Source organism: Enoplosus armatus, chromosome 15 (assembly GCF_043641665.1).
Source record: "Enoplosus armatus isolate fEnoArm2 chromosome 15, fEnoArm2.hap1, whole genome shotgun sequence".
Lineage (NCBI taxonomy): Eukaryota > Metazoa > Chordata > Actinopteri > Centrarchiformes > Enoplosidae > Enoplosus > Enoplosus armatus.
Window position 1 is genome coordinate 9,720,370 of NC_092194.1, and position 12,175 is coordinate 9,732,544.

Genomic DNA, 12,175 nt, shown 5'->3' on the forward strand with positions numbered 1-12,175 from the left:
ATTCCCGGAGCCCATTGTGACATATATAGAGTTTGTTTGTTTTGTTCAATGGTCCAAACCCAAAAATATTTAATTTACAATCAAGAAAGCCACTTCTAAGTAATAAAACTGACATATATTCACATTTGAGAAGCTGGAACCGGAAAATTCTTGAAGACAATTACATAAATGAATAATCAATTATCAAAATTGTTCCCAATTTTCTGTCCACCAGCTAATCAATTAATTGTCTAATCATACCTGCTCCATTTAAAATGTTGTTCAACTATTATTCTATTCTACGATTCAATTTAAGAAAATGTGCAGAAATCAAATGATATGAGGACAGCACAATATGAACTTAGTGAATGATGTTTATGTTAAGTTTTCTGTCATTGTTTGTGTATGTGTGTGTTTTGATGTGAGTGCACATGTCTTAAAATGTTGAAAGTATTGGTAGAACATTTATGGCAGGGCATTGTTTATTTATTTTGAGAAGGGGGCAGGTAATATAAGATTTTTCGATCATGGAATGTGTATTATTTTGCCACAGATCACATCTTATTGTATAAAACTTTGTGTTGGAAGAGACACTGAAGTAACCTTTATGAATTAAAATAAATAATATGTAAACATAGGAAGCAAAAGATGTTGATTTTCTTCCACTCTGCTCTCCCTGTTGTGTTTTTTGTTAGTGTCACAGGTCAGAGGAATATGTCGAAGCTGGAGACCTTTCTGCAAGATGGACTCAGATCAGAGTTAATGCTCAAGCAGCAGCTAAAGGCCCTGAGTGAGGCCCTCAGGCAGCAGCTGCAGGAGACACAGAGGAGACAGATAGAGGAGCTGGAGAGGAGGATTCATCAGAACGCTCTACTGTCAACAGACCAAGAGTCTGGTCATAAAAATGACCTGAACCATCAGGCCAAGTGGGTTTCTTCAAATGTCTTTTATGTTTTGTCATCATTATGATATATCTATTTTCTTCAAGATCTTTATGGTTTCTTTCAGACATGTAGGAATGAGGAGATCCACCTCTCCATCTGTCCTGACCTCAGACAAAGAGACTTTGCACCATCCCAGACAGTCAGAGAGGCCTAACTCATCTTCTACAGCCTGGGTATCTCCAACAAACTGGAAGCATTGTTCAATCAGGACTTCTATGCTTAAACCTACCAGGACTCAGCAGTGTGAGCGCTTAGCTTTATCTAAAACAACACAGGTGTGCAAAGAGGAGGAGGACGAGGCTGAGTGTCAGAAGAAGTTCTGCGCTCTCCCAGCCCCCAGTGATGTCATTCAGCCCCTCTATGAGGAGATGGTGGAGCTGAGAGAGAAGGAGAGGAAGCAGGGCCATGAGCAGAGGAGAAACTTCTTGCTCTCCATTCAAAAACCTTTCAGCTTCCAGGAGAGAGAAAGGCAGAAAAGGGAGAAGCTCATAGCAATTTTAAACCAAGTTTCTCATGATCAGAAAAACAAGGAAACCATTACAGTTAGAAAACCTCCTCACAAAGAAGTGAAAAACTCAGATTCTGAGCTGAAAGGTGGGTTTCCTTTTCTTTTTCGTTTATGTGTCACTCAATGGACTGAATATACTGCCAGCTTAGACCAGTACATAGACCACTGGTTCCCAACTTTTTTTGTTGTGAGCCTTTATAACCATGCTGTGCCTACTTGTGACCTCTCATCACAAGTTGTATCTGTCAGTGAGTTGTGAACAGTTCAACCAAACAGTGATGTTTCCTTCTCAAATTGTTCCATCTTTAAAGTTTTATATAGTCCAGAATAAGTAAAACTCTAGAAAAAGTCAAAAGATATAAGAAAAGGAAAAAAAGAATCTTCTTTCCTAATTTGTTAATCATTTCCTAACCCTTCGGATTTATATCATGCCATGTTGGATACATGTATACAGTACATCTGATCATCCTTATCCTCTACTGCATCTGTAATTATGTGCAGACCAGGAGCTTTGCAGACAAGTCTCCCCTCAGACAACAGTGCGACATGAGAATCCTACTGTGTCTGGCAGCCAGAGACTTCGCACTGCTGAGCGTACCAGGAAAGAAAAGCTGGGATTCCTGGATGAGAGGCCCAGCTTCCAGCCAAAAATCATCTGTCAGGTCCCTGATTTCAGCAGGCTGCACAAAGCCTTACAGACTCAAGTGCTGAGGAAAACACAGAGTAAAGATGGGATAAAATGTCAGCCCTTCCATCTGAGGACGTCGGCTCTCGCAAGGCAAAGTAGGATGAGCCCTGAAAACTCACAGGTGATATGTTTTCTTTACCACAGACCTGTTGCTGTGTTTACTATGGGCATTTGTTCAAATGGTTTCAGGTTTTTTTGTTGTTGCTGTTATTCCTTCATTAATTTCAGTGCAGTTTGGTTTTAGTTACTTCTTAGAATATGAGCCCATTTTAGTTTAGTTTCTAGTTCAAGTTTTTAATGTTATGCTTTTCATTATTTTAATCATTTAATCATTATATCATTAATCTAATTCAAGTTGTAGAAGTTTCATGGTCAACAGATTTGTCAGAGGTGGTAATTATGGTAAGCAGGGGTCTGACAATTAATGAATGAATGAATTACTTTCTTAAAATTGTTACTTCAAAAAATGAACAATGCCAGTGTCATGAGCAGAAGACATCCAGGACTCCAAAGCACCAGATGGCTTCACGTTATAGTTTTAAATGACTTCTCTGCTTGATAGATGGTTCAAGACACATCCACCCACCACTTTATCAAGTCAATACACTTCTCTTTTTTAAGGGGGGTAGGAAACCACCAGCCTTCCTTAAAGCCTGTAATGTTCTAGAGGACAAACAGTGCTGATTACTTAAATCCTTCCTTGTTTAAAAAGGTTCTTATCACTATGATTGCACCAAATGTACAATAACTGGCCTTAACAGATGAAGAACAGATGTTTACCCTACAATTTTTGCAGACTGTATAATACTCTATCATGTATTCCTGTGGTCCTTCAATACCCAGTTTGACCTGATCTCATTTGACTTTCTATTCTGTGTCCTTGGGAGTCATTTGTTTGATGATGAAAGATTTATTGTATGGGTTAAGTTCTTGTATGGCTCGTGTTATCTTTGAGGTTGTTCAGACCAGTCCCCTCAGTTGTGGAACTGTAAAGCTATTCAAAATATGTACAGTGGGCCCTCTTCATAGAGGGAATATTCCCCTCCCTTGAACAGCTGTATTTCAAACTTCCTACACCTCATAAATTATCAAGTTTGACTCAAGCCCATTTGTACAGCAACATATAATATTTGTACACTTTTTGTTCCTTATCTCAAACTTCAATCTTTTCAATTTTTATGAGATTCATCACATTTTTCACAAGACCATCCCTATATATGTTCATTGAAATTTGTCTGGGTGGATGATTCACACGAGGGCATTACAGAGTAAAAATAATTATAACAGTAATTTAGTAAGAATAACAGTAATTTGCACTAATCCAAAGTGGTAGAATGAACTTTGTGATCAGTGAAAGCTCCTTCCTGTTTTTTTTTCATATTTCCTCTGGCTAGGCCCAAAATTATACAATTACCAGAGATCTATTTTATGAACCATGTCAGACACTTATGGGCAGATTCTTCTGATTTAACTAATGACATATATACATATATAAACATACACATATATATGACACATAAAGAAGCCACTGTAGATACATAGTTTCTTTATTTGTAGATTAATGTCACATAGGTAATTGTACAAGATGTTTTCATAGCTAATTAATGTAAACTACAGAAACGTACAGATTTATATTATTATTCTATGTGTAACCTCATGGAAATTAACATCAAACGGTGTAGTCCTAAAGCCATCTGATATCAATGAGTCATTTTGTCTTTTTTTCTGTGAATGTTGTTGAAGTGTATTGTATTGATTGTTCGCACAGTAATTATCAATATAAACAAAACCGGAAAATGTAATTTTTGAAAGAAAGAAAGAAATCCATTATTATTAAGCATACTACAATTACTGAAGGTTTTTCCACCCACACAGTTTATGAATTTATTGAAAGGCGATGTTGGTCTCTAGTTCTCCTACAGTCCTTTTACATTTCAAACAGACTTAAAATAATTATTCTCATTTGGCTTTGATCACAGTGAATGCAAAGTCTTTTTTTCCACAAATTGATAGACTAGTTCTGCTAAGTTGTGCTATGCTGTATCATCTGACAGAAAACAACTTTTCACAACACACTGCACTGATTCATGCTTACATGTAGTTTACATCAGTGTATACTTTGCTGTTGTTACTACTGCACCCTGTAGGGTTTTATTTCTAAATTCTAAGATTAAATCTAAATCGAAAAAGTTGATGCAATATGTGTCAAACAATATGTTTGTTTTGATTTCAGCTAACAAAAATGTTAACTATTTCTTCCCCTCTCATCTACAGGTACCTAAAACAAGTAATCTCAGTAGAAGCAAGTCATTTGGGGCCTTAACGTCACTGTCCACAGACACACTCCCCACATACATCACAGATGCTGTCAGGAAGCGCTGCATGGCCATCAGGTGACTTGGATTATTTTGGATCTTTAGACAGCAGATTTTTCTTCCTATATAGTTTCTACACCCTAAATAGTTAAATGCTCTGACATGCAGAATATGTTTAACTTGACAGAAAGTCAATGGAGATGAGGGACAGTAAGAATCAAGAGAGTGCAGACTGGTTGAGGAGGTACCAAATGAGGTCCCAGGCCATGAAGAAGACAGTCACACTCCATGCAAAGTTGCTGGACCCACACAGCAGCTTGAAAGAAGTGTATAATGAAAAACTACAGCACCATCGGTGAGTACAGGTCAAGGGAGGCAGTTCATTGTCAATTCTGTAACCTTTACAACTCACACTACAGCAACCACACGTGCCTGCCACAGTAGCTCAAACTATAATCTCCTCTTAAATGAAGGGAGGCTGACCAACAAAGGATGAGAGAGTACACGAGGGAGTTACGGGACATGAAGGCACGAGTTAGTGAACGCCCTTATTTGTTTGAACAGGTGAAGCAGGTAAGAGGCATAGTAAGTTGAAGAGATAACATCACATTGTAAATGACATGCTCCACCAGCATAACTTTGAATTTTTATTGGCAGAAAAATGCAAAGGCTCATGCAGAGCAGACATACAGGAACAAGCTGAGGAAAGCCGGCTTAAAGGAGCAATTTGTTGAGGAAAATGGAGAATCCAGATCTGAGGAGAATTACATCCATAGCAGGTATGCAGAGTGAGAATTTTTAGTTTTGTTCATCCACTATGTAATACCACTGTGTCCGGTAAAATTATGAATAGCACTGGTGCTTGAGAGCCAAGGACTTCATGTGGTTTGGTCATGTTACATTACACAATTTTCTGAGCTGGCCCTGCAGTCTTTAGTAAAGACTGTAGCCAAGCAAAAGTTCGATGTAATTACCATATAGCCATTTTCTAACCCAACATGTCTGATTTAGGGAAGAAAATGTAGACGACGGGGAGAAAATTGAAGATGTGGAAGAGAGGAGCGTGAAGTCCAAAGGGGAAGAAATGTCATGATCAAAAAGGGTTCAGGCGGCACAGAGCTCCTTATGGCCTCTCTGCTAGAAAACAACATTGTACTCAAAAATGATTCATGTCACGGCTAACTATCCGCACCAAGTGTTTGATAGTTTAAGATGTTCAACTGTAAATTATGAAATTACACAACATCTGGATTTTACAATCACACATGTGAGGGGTTACAACTGAAAGAAAATAAAAGTTTATGGAACTGTATATGTTTATAAGTAATGAATATTTTATATGCTTTGAGTTTTTCACACACACACACGCATACACACACATATATATATATATATACGATCTATGAGTTGTGCATGACATTCCAAGGAGATTAAACTGAAAATAAAAAAGCTACTTTTGGTTTTATGACAATAATTTTGCTAAAGGAATATGAACACTGTAATTTAGAGGATGATGAACACTTGGTTACCAGAATAAACAGTTCAAAAACAAAATGAGAACACCAGTTGAGACCACTGTGTCTGTAACATTAATTTGCGTTTCACCCACACTAAATCAAAAAAGACTATTTTTACAGTGAAATATTTTACTTGTTTTACTTGTATTTTCTTTAGAAAAATTTAATAAATGTATATTTTGTAATTGCGCAGATCCCATAAGGACACCAAGCGTCTGAGATGGGCTTTTCTCAGATGGTTGGGTTAAAGTTCCCAGTTGTGTCTTCAGCCACAGTGCCACCTAAATAAACAGTTCACAGAGACCAGTCCAGTGGTCGGCTCCAAGCCCATAGACCCACATCAAATACTCGTGCTTAGACAGCTGACTGCCAAGAATTTTAGAAATCATTTTTACTTTACAAACCACGTGGGAATGTCTGAATACATATATAATCATAATCAAAATGTCATGGAGACCAGTACATATCATATGGGTACTTTCTGTAAACCACTGTGTCATGTATTGAAGCTATTGAAAGTAAAAGTAATTTGTCTTAAGGTAACACTATTGAATGCTTAGTTTGAAATGTACCATGGAGATAAGAGTTCAATATGTTACATACAATTGAATGGCAGAGAAAAGGTGACTAACACTATTCAGTTTGACTGTCTGTGTATTGAAATAAACATATGATTAACTTTGCATATTTAAATAGATGAGAAAAATTGTAGTCACAAAGCACTTATAGATGTAATAAATAATCCCTTCCTTGAGATCTGAAACATCACATGACAAAGCCTCAAGGGCTCCATCCTGTCAGGTTGTCATGGGAACCATGTATCCCTCCCCACTCTGCCTTGTAGTCCCTCAGGAGAGCGCTGTGCACCTCGGATTCCCCCGGTGCACGGCTGAAAACAAAAACCTCTCCCAACCTGTTAGATAACATCCGAGATTGTGCGAGGGAGCAGCCGCCTGTGACATCTAAACAAACTGTGGTGCCTCGAATGTGTGTGGACGCCGGGAAAGGAGAACAAACACATCTCATTTAGATTAATGAGAGGCTGTGCGCTTGGCCACCGAAATGTTATGATCACGCTGTTTGAGGAGTGGCTGTACTTAGCAGATGAACAATATAATTTCACCAAGGTGGTGCGTTCAGGTCTTTTATTATTCCAGCCGCTGAACGATATAAAAATTCCCACACATTTAATTCTGTAAATGCACGGGCTGCAAATGAGGCAGCCGAGGACACACCCGATAATAGATGATACAGGCCTCAAATGGACTTCACTGTCACAATGTCAGCCAATTCCTAGCCTCACATTTTCCTTGTCTGCTTTTTTCCCCTGCCATGTACTAACTCTTCTGTCTGTAACTCCACTGCCCTGCAGTAACCCGTGTTCCCACCATTCTCCATCACCTGATCCCCCTCGGCCCACCTGCACACCTCTTCCCCCATCAGCTTGGTAGCCTGTACCACTTCCATTCATTCCCCACCAGATCGTCTATTGTGCTTCTGCTTTAGCAGTTCTGCCATTTTCTCTGCCCGTCATGACCCCCCTGCCTGCCTCTTGGACTCCTTTTTATTTCGCCCACTTGTTCTCAGTCATGCTTTTAGGTTCAAAGCCTGTACATTCACCTGCCTTAAAACATAAGCAATTGCACTGTATGAATTGCTTATGTTGTGTTTTCTGGTCATTTTGTTGCTCATCTTCCTCTTGATTATAAAGTAAAAGTGCAAATAACAAGTATTTGTGGAGTGTATGTTGTGTGTGTGCATGTATAGCCTCTGTATGTTTTAGTCCTTGGTTCACCTGCAGGAGGAGCTGTGGCTCGCTGCAGCCTCTCTGGAGCAGAAGAGAGAGATCCCTCTTTTTCTCCTTCAGTGGCATGAATAATATCCCCAGTGCTGGAGAGAGAGCTCATCAAGAGGCAAACGGGAAGGGGAGAGAGAGAGATAGCAGCCAGTGTGACAGACAAGAGCGTGGCAGAACTTGTCTCCCTGACTGCACCGTGGGCCGGGGGAAAAGAGAGCGCAAGTGCACCAGAGTGTCAGGCAAGGCTGCTGCTGCCTGCACACACACAAACACACACACACACACACACACACACACACACACACACACACACACTCTCTCTCTCTCACACACATACAGACCCCTCAGCACGGCTGCACCAGAAGAAGTTCAGAGAGAAGACTGACCTCAAGAAGGTATAGTATGTCTGTGCGTGTCTAGCCTGGGAGTCACATCTCCTGCAGCTGTGTGTCCCCCTCTTAATATCTGAAACATTACTAGCAAATCAGCTGCCTCACGCTCACTTAATGCTCCACTTTGTTTTCCAGGTGGGTCGGCGGAAGTTTGGTCCATGGATTAACTCCAGTATTATGGCTTTCCTCAAACTGAGCCTTCTTGTCCTGTAGAGGAGTTGTGTGTCTCCCCTGTTGAAGAACTTGCCTCGTGTTTACAGCCTGAGGGAGGATGGAGAAGCTGTCAGGGAAAGACAAGGAGCTGATACGAGGCAGTTGGGAGAGCCTGGGCAAGAACAAAGTTCCTCATGGTGTCATCATGTTTTCCAGGTAATGTTTTACACAATCAGCATGATTCAAGTGGAATTAGGCAGTAAAGTGACTTGTGAGAGAAGAAAACATTGTTATTCTGTGCAGTCACTTTAACCAGAAGTAATAGGTTCTTGCTTGTTTTTTTGTGTTGTTACTTAGATTGTTAGAATATGTATCACAGGTGTGGAGAGAGAGAGTCAAGCTACAGTAGATCCTTCGCTGCACACTTTAACCACGCAGCGACCGGAAGCTTGACTTGTTGCTTGGCGACAGACTGCAATAATCCACAATTTACTTTGAGACAGCTGCCGCTAAATCTAGAGACTAGCAGGAGAGATTTGTAGATGTATGATTTACAGATTGATTTTGTGTCTGTGTGGATGTCTGGCAACCCATGCCATGTGTATACACCTATAGAACAGTGTGGTATTTGTCTGTGGTAGACTGTTTGAGCTGGACCCTGCGCTCCTCAGTCTTTTCCACTACAGTACAAACTGTGGCTCCACACAAGACTGCCTCTCCAGCCCTGAGTTCCTGGAACATGTCACCAAGGTGAGCTCCGTTCACCGCAGTGTCTACTACAAGTATACAGTTGGTACTTGTGCACAGTTTTGATCGCTCTGTGTGTGTGTGTGTGTGTGTGTGTTTGTGTGTGTGTGTGTGTGTGTGTGTGTGTGTGTGTGTGTATTTGCATGTGGTCCCAGGTGATGCTTGTGATAGACGCAGCCGTCAGCCACCTGGACGACCTTCACTCCTTGGAGGACTTTCTGCTCAACCTTGGGAGGAAGCATCAGGCAGTGGGAGTCAACACACAGTCATTTGCTGTAGGACCAACATTTCATAGTACAACTCTCAAAAAGCTATTTCACAAGTGAATGAGCTGTGAGGAAACTCTTTTCTGTGTGTTTGTGTTCTTGTTTTTGTTTTTGGGGCTTCTTCAGGTGGTGGGTGAATCCCTTCTCTACATGCTGCAGTGCAGTCTGGGCCAGGCCTACACAGCGCCGCTGCGTCAAGCCTGGCTCAACATGTACAGCATCGTGGTCGCAGCCATGAGCCGAGGGTGGGCCAAGAATGGCGAGGACAAGGCTGACTGAGGCACACAGCGGGAGCTGCTGAGCAGTTGCTGTCAAATCGCTCAACATGGTTGCCATGGAATGCTGTACATTTGCTCAGTGAGTGGGGTCGCATAGCGTAGCAAATGTACGGTGTGGTTACACTTTACAATTGGATCGACCGATCGCAGAGTTTATTTTCTTTGCTGTGGATGTTTAGCTACCAGGCAATGATGCTGTACAGCTGTGAGGATCTGAGCCAGCCTGCTTAAGTTCTTCTAAGTCTGGACCTGTAATCTGAGCGCCTCACACTGAGAAACAGCAACAGGATAACTGTTGAGTCTCTTTGTACATAATGGCTTTGATATATCTACTCAAATGATAACAGTGACTGTAGTGGTCTTTGTGATGTATCTTAAAAGAGTTGCACAATTGTGAAACACTTGATATTATATTTAGGCATCACACACTACTCAAACCGTGATGGTTACTGTGGCCAGCACAGGCAGCTCTCTATCTAACTGGAACACAGCGAAACATGTTCAAAGTTTTGGGACACAGCAATGTGATTTTACAGCAGAAAATCCTATCACCTTAATCATAATCATTACTGTTTTCTATTGATATTACACATCATTGCACCTCTTTGTTATCTAACATTTAACCTAGTGATGATAAGCAAAGCAACTTTCAATAGGCTGTATTCAATAGATACTGACAAGAACTGTTATACCCTCTGATAGCTTTCTTCAGAGATCTATGACTGTTAAGGCGTCCACGAGCACCTTACTCGACATGGTGTGTGATGCTCTCCTCAGTCGAGGTTGTGAGTGTTTCAATGGGCTTCAGCTGACTGTTAAACTCTAACTAATAGACTGTTATGTGACCTTTTAGAGTTTGAAAGTAAAAGGGCATCTTTGAGGAATTATAAAATCTTTGTTCCTTAGTTTCCAGTCATTGTTAGTGTAAAGTAGTTTTGTTGTACTGTAGTTGCTTATCTCAGTAATGCTTATTAACTGTGTTGTTTTGGCTACAAACGTAGTATTACCTCGACTTTAGAGGTGAAGATAAGCAGAGTGTGTCTCTCCAACACAGAGCTTCTACATGGGAGTGAAGCTGGAAGTGGAATATTTGTTTTAGATTATGTAACAAAGACAAACTTAATTGATTTCGTTTTTTAATTTATGAACACAAAACTAATGATACAGAGATACTGTGTGCTGACACAGTCCAATATGTGCGTATTATTATTCTTGCTGCCATAACACTGTATGTATCATCCTCAGCTGTTATTTACATTCACGGTCATAATGCCAAGTAACTTAGCAACAGTGCGCCAAGTATTAGATAATGACACCATACAACTGTAAATCCAAGCTGCTGATATGTGGTTATTATTGCTTTAGTCTGAGTTTACGTTTATAAAGTTTATTTTTATATTCTGAAATGTATGTGTAGTTAAAGAGCATTGATTTTTGTTTTTTTCAAATGTGATTTTTCAGATATATTACCTTTTGTGGATTTCCAGTTAAAGAACCCAATACAAGAAAACAAACAAATTTGCTGCTTTTAATCAGGTTTCTTTTAATCAAAACTTCTAAATGTGGAATTCTTACAATGAATTGTCAAAGCAGATTTTTCTATTGATCTATTTTATCCCTGCATAGTATGTTCAGTCTGTGCTTTCCAGCCCACAGGTGTAATGTTTATTAACTGAGTGTGTAGGTGGTGGTGTGTTTTGTAGTGATTCTTTTCTTAGTATCAGTACACAGCCCTGTGGAGGTTGATGTTCTCCACGTCTCTGTTTTCAATTACCTGACATTAGGTCTTTTTAGAAGGCATGACTGACGACTGGCATGTTCTCCTGTGAACATCCAGCTCTGTACATATTGGGTGTGTCACTGTCTACCTCATCATTATCAGCTGCTACTGAACAGCGATGACTTCACCTAGTTATCCTTCAACCAAAAAAAAAACAACGCACATTATTATTAGAGTTAATGCAAGCACGAACTCTTTGTGAACTGGATTCCATCCTACACTTTGAAAAAAAAACATGTTGTGTGCTTACTAAATAAAGTGATCTTCTGTGGATATTTTACTGCTAAACGAGGTCAGTGTGTTTTCCTCTTGCTCTCAGGTTGTTTGTCACAGACTGCTGATGGTTACGACACAATGGTCTGCGTTTGAAATCAATCACACGATGCCTGATTTCCTTCCCACTGACAGCCCATCCCCTAGTGTTACATAAGATCCAAGCGCCGAATGGCTCATCGCTCTTGGCTACAGAGACGAGGGCGACTTCAGGCACATCAGCCCACTTACTCATGCAACTGCACAATGTCACATCGAGATTGTTTGCAGAATTTCACAAATTTGCTATCCTGTTCTTTGCTACGAGGACTGTTTTGTTTACATTTCCCTCCAAAAACAAGTAAAACCATTATAGACTGTTTGAATGTGAATCAGCTTGAATATCAGTTTGTGTGTGTCCCATAGGTGAAGCCATAGTAATGAGAGAACTGCAGAGGGGAGGGTCGTTGTAATGAGTTGTCTGAATACACAGGGCTCGTGTCTCTCGTACATACAATTTGTTTGTATCATTGTAAAAGTCACATCCATGAGCTGGCT

The 12,175-nt window shown here is 40.3% G+C and overlaps 2 protein-coding genes across 2 annotated transcripts; both read left to right on the forward strand.

The window, feature by feature from the left end:
- Positions 1 to 693: 693 nt before the first annotated feature.
- fam161b (FAM161 centrosomal protein B) lies at positions 694 to 5,606 on the forward strand. Its single transcript, XM_070920262.1, has 8 exons — positions 694 to 905; positions 988 to 1,517; positions 1,933 to 2,240; positions 4,394 to 4,512; positions 4,622 to 4,789; positions 4,908 to 5,007; positions 5,092 to 5,213; positions 5,446 to 5,606. The coding sequence occupies exons 1-8, from the start codon at positions 694 to 696 to the stop codon at positions 5,525 to 5,527; spliced, it is 1,641 nt and encodes a 546-aa protein (XP_070776363.1). The 3' UTR covers positions 5,528 to 5,606.
- A 2,806-nt stretch (positions 5,607 to 8,412) lies between these two features.
- ngb (neuroglobin) lies at positions 8,413 to 9,586 on the forward strand. The gene is made up of 4 exons (XM_070920782.1): positions 8,413 to 8,510; positions 8,936 to 9,044; positions 9,197 to 9,316; positions 9,434 to 9,586. The coding sequence occupies exons 1-4, from the start codon at positions 8,413 to 8,415 to the stop codon at positions 9,584 to 9,586; spliced, it is 480 nt and encodes a 159-aa protein (XP_070776883.1).
- The last annotated feature ends 2,589 nt before the right edge of the window (positions 9,587 to 12,175 follow it).